Source organism: Oryza sativa, chromosome 11, assembly GCF_034140825.1.
Source record: "Oryza sativa Japonica Group chromosome 11, ASM3414082v1".
In the NCBI taxonomy this organism is placed as follows: Eukaryota; Viridiplantae; Streptophyta; class Magnoliopsida; order Poales; family Poaceae; genus Oryza; species Oryza sativa.
The window spans coordinates 27,284,681-27,306,235 of record NC_089045.1 but is presented as its reverse complement, the minus strand read 5'-3'; the positions used below and the strand labels follow the sequence as shown (position 1 = coordinate 27,306,235).

The following is a 21,555-nucleotide window of genomic DNA, read 5'->3' as shown; positions in this document are numbered from 1 at the left end:
CAAACTCGGTAACTTTTAACTAATAATCATACTAACCATATATATGCTAAGTATTATGCACGTTATATCACTAGATTCTTGTTTTAAAGTACTTTTTTGTGATGCTAATTTATATTTGTTGGGAATATAACATGGAATAAATTAATGTTCATAATATGTTACTGAAGATCGTGTAAAAAATATAGGCCTTATAATTTAGGACGGAGGGAATAGTTTACAGCTTAGTCTTCACTATAGTTTTTGAGTTTGTTGGTAAAAAAATCTTTGCCTTCAACATGAAACTTGTGGGTTGCATAAAGCATGATCTAAATCTAGATTGTTGTTGGATATGAATTGGTGAAATAGAGTTGTTATGATCTTTCTCTGAGTGATACTGGAATTCTAGAGCATTTGTTTTTTCAAAAAGAATAAAATTTCCCTCACCAAAGGCGGTGGCCGAACCAATCTTGGCGCCCGCGCCACTGAGCTTCCACGTGGCGATTCCTTCACTTTTGATGACTGTTATACCCGTTTTTCGACCTACAACCGACTTAACTACCGTTATTAGGAGGCTACAAATAGAGGATCCCACAACACACCTCAAGGAGCAATTCCCTCTTCCACTTTGTATTCTCTATAGTTTCTAAATGGAATAAAGCTTAGGAGCTTCGGTCCTATAGTCTTGTTGGAGTTCTTGGTATGTCTCTAATATTTCCCTCTTTGTGTAAGAATACAGTTGAATTAATAGAATTATACTTTGTTTATTTATGCTTATGGTTTATATATTTCTTTATTGAGTATATGTCATATGAGTAGTATATACTTTGTATATATACTTCATCTTTGACTAGTCGATCCATGCTATGATAACAGTCCAATAACCTTTATAGATTGCTCTTGTTTCAACTTGTTCATCCATAGGGTGAGAGTCTCGGGGGAGTTAGTGATATTATTTACCGGCATAAGCATGTGCTTAGGCTAGATAAATGCCATTGGATGTGGGTGTGCCCCACGGAAAGTGAGGCAGGCGGCAGGTGGTGATAGCGTTGTCTGTCCTTTGTATTCCTTCACGTCTGGCTCTGACGTAAGAGTGCATAAATGCTATAATCACGCTGGCAGACTAGAAGGGAGTGGTCTCTCGATAGTACCTGGGTGCCTAGAACTAAGTCATATGTTGTAAGCATCTATATATGTTAAGTGTATACTAGACATGATTAGTATAGAAGTACATACAAATCGTAGTTTCCTAAAGCTATTTCCATACTCGATATTCTTATAGAGGTGAATCTCATGTGTGTCCACTACCTTATCATTTATTATCCTAACCCCTTTTTAGACTATGGTGAATTAACTATAGGTTGATTAAAGAGATATAAACATATCTTCATACCGTCACCTTCCTTGTGGAAATATAAATACAATACCCTTGGAATACTCATTGGTGAAATGCTACAGCGGTATCCGTGCGCTTACGAATTTATTTGTGATCGTAAGAAATACCAACAGTAATCTCAATGCAAAAATATAAGGCATCATATTTTGTCATGTTTAGAAAATGTAGAATATAGACCTTACAAGTTGAGTTAGAATTTAAAATTAGACAGCACAATATGGATAATCTCCAAGTAATTAAACTGTGGAGTAGATCTCTTAATAGTGGGCAAGATAAACTCACTGTCTAAAAACATGATCTCTAAGCAAATATATTCTAATGAATATACCACAACCGATGTTTAGGATTCTACTACCTTGTACATATCCAAATTTAAAATAATCTCATATTTCAAACATATTCTCGAAATAACACATGTACGTAATATCATAAGATGTAGACCTCTTAGTAATTAGCCTAGATTATGACTATTGTAGGTAAAGTATAGGGCTACATCTCTATATGTTTTAATTGTAAGTCAAAATATGTAGTCTAACATGCATTAAATCCTTCATTAATCATTTTATACATAATTAATAGGATTTGCTAAGTTAAAATAGAAAATTTAAAGAGTTTTGCAAATTATTAAAATAGAAAATTTAAGGAGTTTTGCAAATTAATAGAGTGAGTAAGTGGGAGTGTGGGGCCGGCGGAGCGACAACCAGTCCGACATCGGCGACCACACAACGCCGGGGTTGGTGGCGCCAACCACCGATCCGAATCCTCGCTCTGGCGCTGTAGCCCCAGCGCAACCTCATCGATTGGCGAAGAAGGTGGTGGAGACGGTGAGTGCGGTGCCAATGAGAGAGGCCGAGAACAACATCCAAGATCACACCAAAGTTAGGCATCGTATCTTCGCAATTGATTTCCTTCTCTTCATCTTCTCCTTCACGGGCATTTCTGATAACGTGTTGAGATTCAAAGCGAGAGCGAGAGAGGAGTATCTTGTAGTTGAACATAGTGTGGACGTCCCCTCATGATCATGAGGACTTCATAACCAAACAGAATTAACATGTGCTAATTGTTCACTAAGCCATGCCTAATCTTCAGTTGCCAATCCCATCCAATATATGGATGATGAGATAACACAATAATTTCATAACAGCATGTTCCATTCCTCCAGGACGTCCCCAAATTAAAAAAATCTATTGCAAGTTTTTTTTTAGCAATTCCATAAAATAGTAAAGAAAAAAAGAAGGACAATCTGTTGCAAGTTGTTTAGAAATTCAGCACGGTAAAAAAATAAAGTCAATTAGGTTTCTTAGCGAGATTCCGTAAACCAATAAATTAACGTCAATAGTCCGTAATATAATAGTCAACAGTACCACAACTAAATGGAGACGTGGTAGTACATTTATGGATCGGAGAAAATGAGCGAGCTCATTTCCATCCCCATAACATAACTTAGGGAGAAAAGGGTGTACTACTACCACTGAGTTTATTTGATGTTTGGTGTAGAACTTTGATCACAAAATTTCTATTAAAATACAACGATAATATCTAAAAAATATATTATTACAAAATTACTTATAAGTAAAATCTAACTTTCTTTTCTCAGACTAGATATTACGAGAGTTAGCTAGGCTGCGTTCGGTAGTTGGTGATTGAGAGAAGATTTCTCTCGTTCTTCACGAGCACGTTTTCCTAACTGCTAAACAACGTATTTATTGTAAAAAAATTATATGGAAAAGTTGTTTTTTAAAAAAATCATATTAATAGAGTAACTAGTACAAGCGCAGCGCGCGCTAAGTACTACTCCAAGCATGCATCAGCCAGGCTCACCATTATTAGAGTAAACAATTTACTTCGATAAAGCAAATTTTCTACTTCCGGTATATATTCTATTTTTCCTGTACCCGACCAACCTCTTTCTCCACCACACTTCATTTTTTTATTTTTTTGGGATCTGAATCGATCCACCGTCCCAACCCATAAATCGGTAACGCACCATGCAGGAGGACGATGCACCCCGACGGTTGACAGCGGTGGTCGGCGAGCGATGCGCACCAGGGAGGAGGATGATGACACCATGACGGTTCATGGTGGTGGCCGACCTTTTTTTATGGGGGGGCTTCCCACCCTCAACCTCGTCCGTGTGCTCCCCCATCTCGCACGCAGCGAAGACGGGAGAACCAGCCATCGCCATCGTCTTCATCAGCCCCCTCATGTGCGTACGCGCCTCCCTTTCCCTCTCCTGGTGGCAGCGGCAAGCCGTGGTCTCTGGATAGTGAGTAGAGACATGCTCAATCGACGGATGCAAGAGGGGATGGTCTCTAGCCAGCGGAGTTCGCTTCTCCTTCCATCGCCACCACAGGTGAGCCCATCAAGCGATTGATTCCTTTCTGGCAATTTAGTGCATTCACCGTCGGTTTGTCGCTGTACGTTTCTTGGATGGACTGCACTGCAGTGCTGCTGCCTGAACCGGTGAGGCTGAGGCGTGGAGCATAAAGGCCACGATGAAGCTCCGGGCCTCGCCGCCGGACGCCGGGCAGTGCCTTCGCCAGCAAGGGGGAGATGTTCACCCAGGCCAAGAGAAACAACCAGCGGGTACTCCACATCATTTACCACGGCGACGACATTGACTGAACAAGTAAGTAAGGAAATGACACTCCAATTTGCATATGCATACTATACTTCACATTCACGCATGAAACACCAATTTCTTTTTTAAAAATCAAATTAGCGTGCAATCTGCACAATTACCTTATCTGAATTGATGTGCTGCATAGGTTCTACATGTGCACATCGTTCTCCATGTGGCTGGCTGCAGAGTATATGGTGGAGTCAGCCGGTGACAAAGGTTGTTTGCTTTTTTTTTTGCTCGTCGTCTCTGTGACATGAACAAGAATGTTTTTTTTTGCATTTTTTTCTGGTTGCTAGACGATGGATGGCCTTATGGGTATTGCCGAGCTCATCTCTATACCGCGCCACTACATCCTTCCGTGATTCCATAGCCCACCGTCACTTGCCACCCGGTTGCCTTCTCCACCACCAGTCACAAGATATAGACCAGCCTCTCGATCCTTGTCGCAAGATCCAGCAAAGCCACTAGGATCCCAACTTCAAGATGGATTTTTAGCTGAACCATTTTTTCTTTTCTAGTTTGATTCACCTGTGTGATTGAGCCTATGAATTTTTCATTCGGACAATCATTTTGTGATTCAAATTAACAATACTCTGTGAAAAATAATTAGTATCAGTTTTTACTCATGTATTATGTATTAAACACATGAGTAAATATATTACTATGTGGTGACTACGAGAACATGGACTACATTGAACATGGACTACATTGAGAGAAAGGTGATAATTGTTTTACTTGCAGACTACGAAGTCTAAACAATATTTGTAACACTGGTAAAAGAATTGCTAGCGTTGTAAGTTGGTAGTATTTTTTTAAGGCCATCTAGGAATGGTGCCGAACGATGTGGGGGCATTCTTGCAAGTAAATTTGTTACTTGTGAAGGGGGCATTCATGCGAGTAAATTTATTATTTTTGAAGATACAGAAGTGGGAGGATGGGAGCAAATGGAAAACTCTAAAGAGTAAATTTGTTACTATTGAAACATGGGAAACACTATAAAAACATAAAAGTCAGAAAGAAAAACTAGATGGTAAATATTTTAATTAAATGAGAAAAAAGATCTGAAAAGAAGGAACGAGAAAACTAAAAAAAAATCTAGATGGTTAATAATTTATCGGGCGCTTCAATGGGGCACGGATGAGATGGAAAGGAGAAAAAGAAACACGGAGGGGGGGGGGGGGTAAAAAGTGAAAAAAATGGATGGAGGAAAGGTGAGGGTGGGGTGGTAAAAAGGGTAAAAACCAGATGGAGGGAGCATTTATTTCTAATGATTTCTCTTCTTTTAGCCACACTTTTTCCCATTAATAACAAAACGAATTATTCCTGTATATAAAATATTAGTTTCAATGGCTTTTGCTACTATAACCTTCCCAACCACAATTTTCTCTTCTACTCCCTTCAGTTATTTTGGGACAATTGCTCATTTGATGGCTTTTGCTGCTATAACTTTCCCAACCACCATAGCCGTTTCCTTATCATGCCCCTTTTCCCCCTTTTTTTTTTTGGTTAGAATCGGTAGTTAAAAGATATTATGCTCTTTTATGGTGAAAAAATTTCTAATAAATTGATTGGTCTAGACAGTTAGATCTAACAAATAAAATTCTAAAATATTCTCCACGGCTACAACAAGTACGTACATATGCGCCTTCTTTGCCCTTTTTTTTTCTGCGATAGCTAAAATAGAATTTTTGCGTGTCCCTTAATGCATATTCACATTGATGTCTCACATACATAATGATCTCGGATGAAGTAAAACACACCATGTGTACTATTATAATTTTTTTTGGCTCAATTTTGGAGGCAGGGTTTTAGAAAGGGCGGATTTATCTCATACCGAGTTGTACACTCAACACAGATATTGATCTCAGAGGAAGTAAAACATACTATGTCTACTGTTATAATTTTTTGGCTCAATTTTAGAGGCAGGATTTTAGAAAGGACGCATTTATCCCATATCGAGTTGTACACTCAACACAGTTATGTTTATGTCCCAATTTAAAGAGATCAAAAGCATTTCAAGAACGAGTGATAGAACATAGACCTCTAATACTCCAAAAGAAGTAGAAAGGACATATGGAATTCAAACAAAATTTGGGCTAAATTTAAACAAATTTTGTTGAATCCAAAGCCCAAAACAAACTGCAAAAATCATTGGAACTTTTATTTGCTTGAAGTTCAATAACTATTCTTAAGAAAATAACTTTCTTAAAGTTTATCACTCCAACGCGAATATTTGATATGTATTAAAAAGAACATATAGTTTAGATGACAGTTCATAGGAACCAACTCTATTGTTGCGACATAATACTTTCCTAGAATTCAAGATTTCATGGTTGTAAGTAATTTTTATTTAGAATTTATGTGTTGCAAGGATAATTAGCATTCAAAATAGTCACAAACAAAATATCTATTATATTATTAAGACAGCTCGAAAAGAAGGCACCACGTTCGCTGTGGAGGCTAGAAATTCCCACATTAATCGGAGAAAAAGAAAAAAAAAGAAAAGGAGAGTCCAAGTAGGAATACAATCTAAAAATAGCTGAAATTCGGAATAAAAAATAAGCAATATTAAAAGAAGTTTCCATATAAGAACCCAATACAAGATTAATCAAAATTCGAAATAAAAATAAAATAAAATCCAAAATTAGAAAAAGGAAAGGAGAGTCCAAGTAGGAATACAATCTAAAAATTGCTGAAATTCGGAACTAAAAATAAGCAATATTGAAAGAAGTTTCCATATAAGAACCCAATACGAGATTAATCAAAATTCGAAATAAAAAAATAAAATCCAAAATTAGAAAGGAAAGGAGAGCCCAAGTAGGAATATAATCTAAAAATAGCTGAAATTAGGAATTAAAAATAAGCGATATTGAAAGAAGTTTCCATATAAAAACCCAATACGAGATTAATCAAAATTCAAAATAAAAATAAAATAAAATCCAAAATTAGAAAAGGAAAGGACAGTCCAAGTAGGAGTATAATCTAAAAATAGCTGAAATTCGGAATTAAAAATAAGCAATATTGAAAGAAGTTTCCATATAAGAACCCAATACAAGATTAATCAAAATTCAAAATAAAAATAAAATAAAATACGAAATTAGAAAAGGAAAGGAGAGTTCAAGTAGAAATACAATTTTGAAACAACTGAAATTGAAAATAAAAAATAAAAACATTAAAAGAACATAATATGATATTAACTAATTTTTTTAAAAATTAAATTCTGAAATTAGAAAAAGAAAAATAAGTTTTCAATTAGGAATACAATTTATAAATAACTAAAATTTGTGATAAAAATAAAGACTATTAAAAGAAAAGACCATCTAAAACACATGACGAGATAAATTAAGTAACATGCCTACAAAGGAGTAGAGTGGTGGCGGTTGATACGACATATAAAAATTGTTAATAAAACACCAAATAGAATCGTAATGACGATTAAAAGGAGGGACATCAGTTAGGCCATGAAGCAAACAAGTAAGGCAGTTGCTGGGACTTCTAGAAAGTAAAAAAAAAACATTGATAATCATATTTGATTTTTAAAATCTTAATGACAATAAAAAGGAGAAGCAGCGGGCAGGGTGTATAAGAGTATAGTTGCAGAGCTGCCGACGGTTGACTAGACTTCTAAAAAATTAAAAATGAATTAAAAATAAATAGTAGGCGACGGACGGGCTGTAGAGGGGCATAGTGGCATCGTTTGATGGGACTTCTAAAAATTATAAAAAATAAAACTACAAGTCCAATTTTTAAAGGTTCGGAACTTCCAAAAAGTAAAAAAAAACCCAATGATAATCATGTTCGATTTTAAAATCTCAATAACAATAAAGAAGGGAGGTAGCGGGCGAGCTATAGAGGAGTACAATGGCAAAGCCGCTGATGGTTTGGCGGGAATTCTAGAAAGTAAAAATGAACCCAAACGATAATTATGTTCGATTTTTAAAATTTCAATGACAATAAAGAGAAGAAACAGTAGACGGGCCATAGATGAGTATAATGGTAACGTTTGACGGGACATCTAGAAATTATAAAAACAAAACCCAACGTGACAATAAACTCTAAAAACTATGAAATCCAATTTTTAAAGGTTCTAAGAAGAATGAATAGAAATAGTGGTAGATCGAGCAAGCAAATAAAGAAGGAGATGATATAAGGGGTAGCAACTGGTGTGACTTTTAAAAACTATATAATTAAAAACACGAGGATGATAAGGTTTGGTCTTTTAAAGTATTATAAGATAATGAGATAGCTATTTAATAAATTTTAAGTAAAATCATACTAAAAAAATATATGATTTTGTTTGGGTGCTAGCCGCGCAATTGCGCGGGCCACCCAGCTAGTTTAAAAAAAAACAGGTTGAGAATAGAATCATCACGTATATACAAATATTATATCCACATGTGTAGAGTAATATTTCAAGCAACATTAAATTAGATGCCCGTGCATATGCGTTCTGGTTTAAATTTAGGTTTGGTGTGTGATCTGTACTACCCATCGAATTTTAAAGAAATGGATCTAGTCAAAGAAGTACAGGATGAATGCAGAGGAGCCAACTCTGTAGTCTATATGCGACGGGACTACGGGAGCGAGGAGATCAGCCGAGAAGCAGACTGGGAGAGAGGTGTTAGAGCGTTAAGAGTATCAGGGAGCCATGGATGTCGCAGCAGATCTGCAGAGGGTGATCGACATTCTGAGCTCGGCGCGCATGGAGAGCCAGAGCCGGCTGCTGGAATTGGACGCCCTGCTCGGCGCAGTGCGTGACTCCATCGCGCGCTTCCCCAACATCATCAACAATATCATCGACAGGCGAGATAAATGCCTTGTGTTGGCAACATGTGGAGATTATGATCGCCGTCTCGAGGAAGCGAGAAGATTGTTCGCCCACCTTCGCGGCGAGCTTGAGGCAATCCTGAGCAGGCAGGTGGAACCAGATTCTTGGTATCAGGTAACCGCTCTCCACATTAGCAACCTCTTCTTTCGCCGTGCCACCGTCCGTGAGCTTAGGAGTTTGTTGAAGAAGCTTGCGGGGCTAGAGGAATCACTTGCCTCCGTGCCAGAGTCTGGAGAGAGTATGGACGAAGACTTGTATCCAGTAGGAACCTCGACGAACGATGTGGGTCCCGACGACTATGTCAAAAGTCCAATGGTGGGGAGATCAGAGCTGGCGGAGAAGATGCTGGGGAGGATGTTGCTCGCCGACGGCGAGGAGGAGGAGGGCGACGGGCCGCTGGTTTTACCGATAGTGGGAGGGCCTGGGATGGGAAAGACATATCTAGCCCGGTTCCTATTCAACGACGATAGGGTCAAGCAGGCGTTCCAGGTGCGGCATTGGGTGCATCTCTCACCACATTTTGATCTATCTGAGGGTGTCAGTACGATTACAAGCAGCTGGTTGGTCGATAGGAAGGATGGGCCATCCTATCTGCAACAAGTAATTTCCAGTGTTCTAAGAGGAGGAGCGAAATACTTGGTCGTCCTGGATAACGTGTGGAATGTTGGCCAGCACGACTGGCCTGAATGGGACAACCTTATGCTGGCATTCCCCCCAAATGGCAGGATCCTTCTCACCACACGAACTCCCTCTATCATACCACGGACGGCCGTCGTCATGCGAACCACTGAGGCTTACTTCTTGCAACCACTGGACCAGGAATCCTCCAAACACGTCATGGACATGTACCTTCCCCCTTATCACGAGTACGGTATCAAGTTGGTCGAAAAATGTGCCGGTGTGCCTCTGCTGTTAGAGTACACATCATTTCTTATACTTCAAAGGGACCAGCTAACTCTGATCCGGTGGAAAAGAGTTCTGGAAGGTTCTTGGAGGATTCAACAAGAGGAAGAACTGACTGATGTCTTTCAGAGAGCTTATGCCAGTTACCAGCATCTCTCGTCCGAATTGCGGAATTGTTTTCTTTTTTGCTCGCTGTTCCCATTGGACTTCAACTTCACTGCTGAAGAACTGGCTGATCTTTTTGCTGCCAAAGGCTTTATACCGTCGACCGTGCCTGAAGCCCAACGAATACGATTCCTCCAACAGTTTCTTGATGAGTGCTTTTATCCGGTGGAAGAATATGATCATGGAGGTAGGCATATGTACAGGATGCACAAGATATTGCACATCTTCGTGCAATATGCAGACAGAGTTTCCAGCTCAATCATCAGAGTTGGTCAGTTCAATGCTGTTCAAGACATTATCTTGTCTACTCGGAGTGCATCACTGCTCGTTCATCCTTCCACGGAATCGCTGCCAATTTGCATGTCCCAATTGAAGATGTTAAAGACATTTATTTTGCTACAGGAAGGGAAAACGTGCTCATCTGATCGGCAGTGTGAGATCAAACAGATTCCCCAAGAATTGTGTCAAACACTTCGACATCTTGAAGTCCTCAGTTTAGAAGCCACTAAGATCAGGAAGCTCCCTAATAAATTCGACCTACTCTTCCACTTGACATTTCTCAACCTATCAGGGACAGATATCAGAGTCATCCCCAGCTCAATATCCAAACTACAACTTCTGCATACTCTGAAATTATCCTACTGTGGAAAGCTCCAAAAACTGCATCGAAATATATGCAGGCTTTCTCGGCTACACAAGTTAGACCTTGAAGGATGCCGCTATCTTTCTGAATTACCTCAGAACATCAGTAAAATTAATAGCCTTGAGTATCTTAGTGTTCTTGGATGTGCATCACTTACTCGAATGCCTCACAGATTCGGAAATCTTAAAAACCTTCAGACATTGCTAGGGTATGTTGTTTCAAACAGCAATGTAGTTATGCTGTCAGAGCTGCAACCTTTGGCAAACCTGCACAGGCTAAGCTTAGAAAGACTTGAAAATGTTTTGGATCTGAAAGATGCAAGAGATGCCATGCTGCAAGATAAGCTAGAACTCGAATCATTGGCACTGAGGTGGAACATGGATACTGAACATGCCAATACAGCAGCCTATGAACTAATTGAGATTCTTCGACCGCCACAACAGCTGAAAGAGCTGGAGCTTGTTGCGTATGAAGGTGATAAGCTTCCATCTTGGATGACACACACCGAACCATATCTTAAATCTCTGGTTGAGATAAGACTGATTAATCTCACAGAATGTAAATCCTTACCTCCTCTGGGGATACTACCACGTATGAGGATAGCCGAGATAAGTGGAGCTGAAAGTATCACCTGCATTGACAACAATTTCTATGGTCACAATGGCACATTCCCCTCTCTGGAGAAGTTAACTTTCTCTTATATGCATAACCTTGAACTCTGGGAACAGGCAGACAGGACGGGTGCGTTTCCTTGTCTTGCAGAAGTGGAAATTATTCACTGCCCCAAATTGAGTGCTTTGCATATGGAGCTTCCATCTGTTGAAAAGTTGACCTTGTGGATGAACAACAAGATGTTATATGGTTCAAAAGGAGGCCTTAGAAGTGTGGCAAGAAATCTGGAACAAATATCAATCTGTTTTGGGGAAGAGCTGGAATCTTCTTCTAACTTTGAGGGTTTGCAAGATCTCGCCAGGCTCAAGAAGTTAAACATATGCGGGTGTCATGAGCTGACATGCCTCCCGCAAGGTCTGCAACATATTTCTTCTATTAGAAGCTTGGCAATTGACAATTGCAACAAACTGGAGACTTTACCAGAATGGTTAGAGCACCAACCTTCTCTCCAAGTTATACGTTTGTCGGGCTGTCCTGCGCTACATTCTATTTCCGAAGGCTTGCTACGTGGCAACAGTATCGAAATACATATGAATGACTGCCCCAATTTGACAGAACAATCATCAGGTATCTTAACACTTCAGTACATTTTTCAAAGAGTAAAATGCACTAGCGGTTCTTAAACTTGTCATGAGGTTTCACTAAGATCTACGAACTTGCAAAGCACACATCGAAGTCTCTAAACTTGGTTTATTGTATTATCTCAGTCCAAAGCGTCGTTTGACCGTGGTCTTGTCTACGTGACACGCCACGTGGACGATGACATGGCGTTTTTTTCCTTCCCCCTTTTCTTTTTTCCTCCTATTCTTTTATCTTATTCCTCCACTAGAGCCACCTCGAGCTCCCCCACGTTGAAGAGGCCAAAGAAGAGGGAAATGAGAGAGGAAGAAGTGAGAAAAAAAAAGAAATAATAATAATATTGTGCCATGTCATCGTCTACATGTCATGCCACGTAGGTAAGACCACGGTCAAATGAGACTTTGGACCGGGATGATACAATAAACCAAGTTTAGGGACCTCGATACACACTTTGCAAGTTCGTGGATCTAGATGAAACCTACTTACAAGTTTAAGGACCGCTAGCAATTTACTCTTTTTCAAAAGAGAGTAATATCTATTGGCAAAATTTCTAGTTCCAGCTATTATAGTGATAACTAGAAAGAAAGCCCGCGCAGATGCGCGGCCAATTTATTTATTGTTTATAAAAAGAATACTGAAATAAGTCATATCTTAACAACACGCTAGCTTATAATTGTAAAAGAGAAATATTTATACCGTGGAGTAGATCAAAGATTTTGACATAATAATGATAATAACAGTCATGTTCAAACAAAAATCATTTTGTTCCAGTTATATATAATCTCGCCTGTCACCATGTTTCTCAAACGTATGAGTTAATTAATATAGGTTTTTTTCTTTTATTATACATCTAACTTCGTGGGTAATATATATACGATGGAATAATCTATATTGTCAAAATTATTTGTGCCACTTGTTTTATTTGTGGGGTGCTAATTGTTAACACTATTTAGATGAGAATCACATAATTATAAGGGATATAATGTGGTTCCACGTGACATTTCCGATTATACGCAAGTATGTTTTTTTTTCTAGCCAATAATAATCTCTCGTATGTATGTACGTACTTTTTCTTTTTGTTGACAAATATTTTTCTCTCATAGGGGTTAGGTGTGCATATGTGTATTCATATGGTGGATCTGCACATGTTTGTATGAGTGTCTGCGATTACCTTTTACCTTTTAGTAAAAAGATACTTTTAAGAAAATTGGTGGGATGGCGTGAAGCGGCGCAGCAGTACCATGAGGCTTCTTAGACAATCTTGTTAGGAGTAATTGCTACATATATGCATAATTTGAGAAAAACCTTAGGACTGCAAAGAAAGAAAAAGAAAACTACCCGATGGGGTGTTTCGTATACTCACTCTTCATTTTTTTTTCTTTTTGACATTTCTTGTGTACGTATACACCTAGGGAGGAATTAGCTAGATTCTAGACTCAAGGGATTAGTTGAATAGATCTAATATAATGGTTTAAAATAATAGATCACCGATTTGAGTGTACATTAATAGCTAGATGTTTTACTTTTTTTCTTATAAATTTTCTTAGATTCTCTCACATGCCATCTTTAAAGTGTTTGTAGGAATGTAAGAACGCTATTACTTATAGTCACAATGGATTACTTGAATAGATCTAATGTAATAGTCGAAAATAATGGATCCACCAGTTTAACTGTAAATCAATGGCTAGATATTTTGCTTTTTTGTCTTATAGTTTTTCTTAGATTTTCTCTAATTTATTAGAGCATCACGTGGCATATAAGGAGTTTTTGTAGGAGTGTAGAAACACTATTACTCATAATCACAATCTATTTGTACTCAACTATTGTTTGTTGTGCCTTGATGGCATCCTCTACTTATCTATCATTTCTTGATGGTTGCCCACTTACTATCTTCCTTTATTTTCTGTACTTGATCACACACATGTCCATTGCATGTCAGCTAAATATTAGGTGCACTATGCACGGATACCTTGTAAACAATATGACTTGGCGATTGGTGGATAGTGGTTTGTATATAGAATCTATATACATTAGGATTAGTAGGAACATACGATCGATACATTAGGCTGTTTTGGATTGACAAAGTATATTATATACTACATATTAAGTGTTTAAGTACAAAAGTAATAAATTTAAGATTAAGTTCTAAAGTGTTTATTGGATTGGCTACTCCCTCGTTTATCGTGATCATGCCTTCCGAACTACTAAATTGTGCATGTTTTGCAAATACTTCCTATACAAAGGTTTTTTTAGAAAAATAAATCTATTTTCAAGTTTGTAATATTTAATATTTAATTAATCTTGTGCTGACGACCTACGTCGTTTAACGTGCCCTGGATAATGGATAAGGTCAACCAATGAGCTAGATCAAATGTAGTCTAAGTAGGAGAGAGGATGTTGGTTTCAAAATAATATATTTGTTCGTTAATTTTCTAATAATATATAAATAAAGAAAACCATAATTTAGTAATGTGACATTATTTTACCGTACAAGCGAGTAATTTTTAATAATACTAATCAAATATATTTTTATAAATTAAAGCATAAAAGCATAGATAATATGGAATCGAATTATTAGTTTGGGAAAGAAAAAAAGAAAAAGAAGTACGTACGTATTTTTGGGAGGGTGGAAAATAATGGGTCCACTAGATTTAATGAAAATCAATGGCTAAATGTTTTGATTTTCTATAGCGCCAATGTGGTGACCTGAGAGTGTTTGTAGGGATGCTATGTGGTGGCTTAGGAGCGTTAGGAAGTTTAATTGACTTTTAGTATACCATCATCTTCTTGTTGCCATATGTGAATAGTTATCTTCCAAAAAAAATTCCCTTTAAAGTGTAATCTCGCAATTGTATCATGGAGTATTTTTCTCTTTCAGGAAACGCCACAAAAAAATTTATATTTAGAAGCTTTCTAACTTGCTGCTATTCACTTGTTTCAATCAATGATATGCTTTTAAGGGAAGTACATTGTTCTTGTAGGAGGATATTCTACTACTCAAGTCAAGAAGCACAAAGAAATCATTCGGCTTGTTGAAGAAACCATCAGTGAAGATGACTATACCATCCTTGGAAACACCTTACTTGAAGATGATACTTATCTAGAGGAGGCTTTTTTTGGTGCTCGAGTAGATACTAGGAGGCACCACGTTTCCTAATGTTAATAGAACATGGGCATGTTTGGATGTACTTAATGTTAATCTTATTAAAACTAGCTGGGTGGCTCGCGCAATTGTGCGGCTAGCACCCATATAAAATTATCTATTTTTTAATATGTTTTATTTAAAATTTGATAAATAGCTATCTCATTGTCTTAAGTATTTGAAATACCAAACCTTATCATCCCTGTGTTTCTAATTTTATAGTTTTTAAAAGTCACGCAGTTACTATCTCTTACTTATTTATCACTCCTCTTTTTATTTGCTTGCTCGATCTACCACTGTTTCTATTAATTCTCTTTGGAACCTTTAAAAATTAGACCTTTTAGTTTGTAGAGTTTATTGTCTCGTTGAGTTTTGTTTTTATAATTTTTAGAAGTCCCGTCAAATATTGCCACTATACTCCTCTATATAGTCCATCCGCTGCCTCCTCTCCTTATTGTTATTGGGATTTTAAATTTGAATATACGTCATCGGCCAGTTGGTTTGATCTTGCTACCAACAAGAAATAAAAAAGAACAAGGTTAAATCCATAAACAATAGTCGATTGGCTAGACTGCCGATGACGTATCATTTAACACCAGGGCGATGCGATATGAATCAGATCGGTAGTGAGAACATGTAATGCAAGAATAAATAGATCTACTCGATCAGCTATAGATATCAATAACTATATAATCCGAATTATGCTTAAACCAAGTGATTGGGATAGATCGGACAGCACGCCGAGACAGTATAAATCACGTATGTCTAAAAATACTTTAAAGTAAAGATTATATAGATTCATAGCATAGCCGATGAAGCAAACCTAATATGTATTGGCTAGTACTCCGATACTAATCTGTACCAAGATATCAATGAAGATGAAATATACTGAACCAAAATCAATCTAATAACAGGATGACCTAATAGATTAACAACAAGCTTAATATATTCTGACCAAGCGATATCTTAATATAAAGGGCAGGTTTAGCATATCAAGTAAGTATACAAGGAAACAAGATGACTAAACCAGGTAAGATCGGCTGAATCTCTGATGCTATCTCTACTAGCAATTATAAAACAAGTTAGATATTATGGTTCTACACGTTACTTAATAGATCAAACTTAACTGATGCAACATTAAGCACGAAGAAAAACACAAGATCTAAACAAGCTTATAAAAGCCTTTTTTAGATGGTAGATATGCTATATAATCTAATTCAATGTTGGTATCTAACCCTATCGGCTGTCTTTGATGATAGAGACTAGCCAATGGGGTCAGATAACGATATTGATCTAGATTATATAGCATATATGATAACTTGGCGATTTACATGAACAGGATTAGATTGTCATGAAGATGTAGGCACTAATCCCGAGAATGCAAACCGCCATAACAAGCTTTACCTTTTCGTCTGAGATCGAACCCAATGCAGCCCAACTCGAAAGTAAGAACTCATCGAAAACAATAAGTGTAGATAAAGGTGGTGATGCGCCAAAAGTATTATTATTGATCTCCTTTTTTACAAGGTGTCCGGCCATATTTATACCTGAAATACATAATATGTCATTGCTGGACACGACTCTATCTCTATTATAACTTAAAAATACGAATAAGCCTCTTAGGAGGACTCTTACCGAAAATATCTCTAAGAAAACTACTAAAATATTAATTAGATACAATTGTCTTCTTTGGACTCTTTCCACTCGTGGCAATGCTTGTGCGGCGCCTCAACCGATCCCAACAATGATTCTAGAACCATCTTCCGGGGATCGGCTACATCCGCTTCTCCTTGTCTGATTCAGTGTCAGCCGATGCAGTCAATAGCCGATGCGTACTCTGTTTCTGAGAAACAAAGTCTCTCCAAATCCGCTTTGATTGTAACTTCGAATCCGATCTATGATTTACCAAATTTGGTCGTTAACAGTGACGGGATGTAAATTTTTTGTGTGGGATCTAAACACCCTCTAAGTCACTGAAATCAACATGCAGAGTCCCTCAAAGTCATTTCGAGCATGCAGAGTCCCTTCGATCGTGCATACAGAATTGATCGGACGACATAGGGCCTGTTTTGATCCTACCCTAAAATTTTACATCTCATCACATCGAACGTTTGAACACCTACATGAAATATTAAATATAGGCTAAAAAATAACTAATTCAACACATTGCGACTAATTTGCGAGACGAATCTTTTAAGCCTAATTGCTCCATGATTTGATAATATGGTGCTACAGTAAGCTGTAAACATTTGCTAATGATGGATTAATTAGTCTTAATAAATTCGTCTCGCGGTTTACTGACGGATTATGTAATTAGTTTTTTATTAGTGTCAAAAAAAACCCATGCGGCACCCTATATCATATCCGACACCCTATATAATATCATATCCGATGTGACACTCTAAAATTAAAATTAAGTTATACATGTGATATCCCCTAATCTAAACACACCCCGTAATGACGCCCGATATTTATCTCTCCAATTGGGTGTCCGACTCGAAGTTGCTTCCGTCAAACCCGCATAACTCAAACCGTAAAAACAGCTAATTTCCGTTTTAGACTGGGTCGATGTGTAGATGAACACACCCCTAAGCCAGATAACGACTAACGAGCCAACCGTTGGCTGATAATGCAAGTTGACCAGCGAAGTCTAGAGCCAGCGGAGTCTAGAGAGAAAACTAGCTTGGAATTAATAGGTGGCAACTTTGCGTTAAATATTTGGGTCAATGGGCAATGGCATCTGGCATGTGCGCTTTAGTTTGCAAGAGATCACACCTCCTTGTTGCTCTCACGATAGAGCAAATACTGTGTCCGTAATGATTAGTTGACTTTAATAGTTCAACTGGATGGCCCAGAAAGTATTTTCTATATCTAGGTGCCACATCTATATGTATACATGTAATTTAAACAGTTATATAAAAATATCATAAAATTTGATAAGATAAACCATGATAATATGAGACATCATACAAACATGCAAGTATAAATTCGATCGATATATGAAGAAAAAATAACAAATTTTATCTACAATATACGTGTACTATTCACTTTCTGATTTTATTATTTTTCTTTCTCTAGTTGTACAAACGATGTTACTAATTTTTTTTCAATTTTTTCTATAACTATTTATGTCGTATGTAAATGATGGATGCTATGGCACCTAGTTATAAAAAAATCATTGTCCATGGATAGCCATATAGTAAACAAATGTCCAAACTGAGAGAGAACGGTTCGTTTTTGCAAATGAAAAAAAGAAAGCATTCCTCTTGTGCAAGCACAGTGCTAAATGCTTATCCTCGATCGATGATGCAGGAGGAGCTTCACTAGCAGCTAGCCGGGGAGATTGAAACCAGGGAGCATTGGAGAATTTTGGAGACGGAGATGAACCTGAGACGGTTACGGGAGGTGTGGGGTGAGTGGGAGATCCGCGTTCTTGTCCTGTCCAGCCTATCCCTTCAGGTCTTCCTCCTCTTCACCGGCGGCCTGCGCAAGCGCAAAGCCGCTTGGTGGCTGCGCATGCCACTCTGGCTTGCCTACCTCCTCGCCGACTACATCGCCATCTACGCGATGGGCAACCTGTCCCAGAACCAGAAGCTCTGCGACGGCTCACTCGATGGCGAGATGCACCTCCTCGTCTTCTGGGCCCCTTTCCTCATCCTTCATCTCGGGGGGCAGGACACCATCACCGCCTTCGCCGTGGAGGACAACGAGCTCTGGCTGCGTCACTTCCTGAGCCTGCTGTCGCAGGTCGCTCTCGCCGGATACGTCTACTGGAAATCACGGCCCGGCGTCCGGCTGATGATCCCGGCGATAATCATGTTCGTCGCCGGCATCACCAAGTACGGCGAGCGGACGCTAGCGCTCAGGGCGGCGAGCATGGGCTGCCTGCGCAGCTCCATGCTCACGCCGCCAGATCCGGGGCCAAACTACGCCAAATTCGTGGAGGAGTGCCAGTCGAGGACGGACGCCGGGCTGGTGGCCAAGATCGTCATCGTGCAGGAGCGGCCTCCAGACGACGACCACCATGTCGAAGTCAAGCAGCAGGAATATGGCGACCTGGTGTACAGTGCGCACAGGTTCTTTCAGATCTTCCGCCGCCTCTTCGTCGACCTCATCCTTAGCTTCCAGGACCGGATCGACAGCCTCTCCTTCTTCCGGAGGCTGGAGATGGAACAGGCGTACAAGGTGGTGGAGATCGAGCTGGTGCTCATGTACGAATGCCTCCACTCCAAGGCCCTCGTGATTCATGGTCGCCTAGGCCGCGGCCTACGCTTCTTCACCCTGGCCGCGCCGGTCGTGTCGCTCGTGCTCTTCACCCGCGCGTTGGGTGATATGCGAGGCTACTACAAGCAGGTTGACATCAACATCTCCTTCGTGCTCCTGGGCGGAGCCATCTTCTTGGAGACCTACGCGATTCTCCTGATCGTCGTGTCCTCCTGGACCTACACCGACATGCGCAGGACAGAAGCGCTCCGCCCCGTGGCAGCGGCGGTGTTTTGGCTGATCGGCCTGTTCCAGCCAGAGAAGCGGCCTAGATGGTCGAACAAGATGTCGCAGTACAACCTGATCAGCTATTGTGTCAAGGACAGGTCCCGCTGGTACAAGAAACCCATGGAGTGGCTGGAGTGGAGGTGGAACTTCCGCGTGAAGACGATGTGGGACAGCTGGAGGTACACCACGAGCATCGGCGTTTCGGAGCAGCTGAAGAGCCACATCTTCGAACAGCTAAAGAGCAAGGCAAGCAGCATCAGCAAGGATCCCAAGAGCTACCGGAAGGTCGGCGAGCACCGTGGCCAGTGGGCGCTCCAGCGCAAGGGTCTCTACCAGAAGCTGGGCTGGAGCGTCGACTGCGAGTTTGACGAGAGCATCCTCCTCTGGCACATCGCCACAGAACTCTGCTTCTACAACAAACATTATCGGGCTCCGGCGGAGAAGGATGATGACGGATGCTGTATCAGCTGCTCCTCGTCGTCCAAGTGTCTCCGGTGCCTCTGCGTCTCCAGCTCGGCCCCTGCCGGCAACAACGACGACGATCATGGCACCACGGCACGAGAAAGAGACCCGGATAATCTGGTGACCGTGAGCAGGGAGATATCGAACTACATGCTGTTCCTGCTGGTCATGCGCCCGTTCATGATGACGGCGAGCATCGGTCAAATCCGCTTTGGTGACACCTGCGCGGAGGCCAAGAACTTCTTCCGGCGAGACGACGAGACCAGGGACGAGAAGGGATGTGCTAACAGGCTCACGGACGTGGACACGTCGATCGCAGAGCCACGGGACGTGAAGGGGGACAGGAGCAAGTCGGTGCTCTTCCAGGCGTGCAAGCTCGCGAAGCAGCTCATGGAGCTTGAGGGCATCACTGAGGAGAGGAGATGGCAGCTCATGGCCGCCGTGTGGGTGGAGATGTTGTGCTATTCGGCCGGAAAGTGCAGTGGCAATGCCCACGCGAGGCAGCTCAGCCAGGGAGGCGAGCTGCTCACCGTGGTGTGGCTGCTCATGGCGCACTTCGGCGTGGGAGACCAATACAGGGTGGAGTCTGGCCACGCCAGAGCCAAGCTCATTGTTGATATCTGAGACTGTTACATAAGAGGATGACTAGGGAACACTATAGCTGTGTTTATTTCCCTTCAAACTTCCAAAAATTCCGTCGCATCAAATATTTGGATACATGCATGCCGCATTAAATATGGACGAAAAAAATAATTGCACAGTTTACAAGTAAATTGCGAGACGAATCTTTTGAGCCTAATTACGCCATGATTTGACAATATGGTGCTACAGTAAACATTTGCTAATGACGGATTAATTAGGCTTATAGATTCATCTCGCAGTTTACAGGCGGAATCTGTAATTTGTTTTGTTCTTAGTCTACATTTAATATTTCATATGTGTGTCCGTATACTTTTAAAAAAAATTGTCTGTGGAACTAAACACGGCCTATATCGTTCCTTCAAGAACACTGCAGTACTGCAGTTACCAGACAAGATACATATAGGTATCAAATTCTAGCATGTTGGTACTATGCTGATGTTAATATGATATTTTAGGTGTTAGAAATGATACCCATAGATACCAATATGATGTCATCATAAACTCTAACAACCAACACTACACCATTTTCTGTTACATAAAACTCTTTGTGGCTTAAGGTGGATACAACTATTTGCCTGGCTGTTTGGTTTACTGCAACTAGGAAGGTGGCCCGCGCGGATGCGCGGGCATTATATTATTGAAAGATAAGATTATTGTTTGTTCGAAAATTTTGTCTCATAAATTAAGGGCAAACTAATGTTTGGATAATGTTATTTTATAATAATTTAAGGGTTCTATTTTTCTTAAAGTATCTTAAAAAAATCATTCACAAACTTTTGAGTAGGAGATGGATTAAGTACTTATGACTTTTGAATCATGTTTTTTTTTCTCGAGTAAATAAGAAACTATTGCAAGTTAATTATTATACAATCCATTTATAGAGCAAGATACTTAAAATTCTTATGATTAAATCATCTCATGAAGACGCATGATATAGTAAGAACGGGAGGAAAGCGCATGCATGGAAAAAAAAGAAAGGGAAAAATGAAAAAAGGGAGAGGAAGCATACGTACCCACGTACGTAGGTGCGTAC

The 21,555-nt window shown here is 39.7% G+C and overlaps 2 protein-coding genes across 2 annotated transcripts; both read left to right on the top strand.

Annotated features, from left to right (window-relative positions):
• The first annotated feature begins 8,588 nt into the window (after positions 1 to 8,588).
• Positions 8,589 to 15,141, top strand: LOC4351000 (putative disease resistance protein RGA3). The gene is made up of 2 exons (XM_015762358.3): positions 8,589 to 11,773; positions 14,767 to 15,141. The coding sequence occupies exons 1-2, from the start codon at positions 8,644 to 8,646 to the stop codon at positions 14,940 to 14,942; spliced, it is 3,306 nt and encodes a 1,101-aa protein (XP_015617844.1). The 5' UTR covers positions 8,589 to 8,643; the 3' UTR covers positions 14,943 to 15,141.
• Positions 15,142 to 18,294: 3,153 nt separating this feature from the next.
• Positions 18,295 to 20,569, top strand: LOC107275719 (uncharacterized). The gene has a single exon (XM_015762359.3). It carries the CDS (start codon positions 18,309 to 18,311, stop codon positions 20,502 to 20,504), a length of 2,196 nt encoding a protein of 731 aa, XP_015617845.1. The 5' UTR covers positions 18,295 to 18,308; the 3' UTR covers positions 20,505 to 20,569.
• The last annotated feature ends 986 nt before the right edge of the window (positions 20,570 to 21,555 follow it).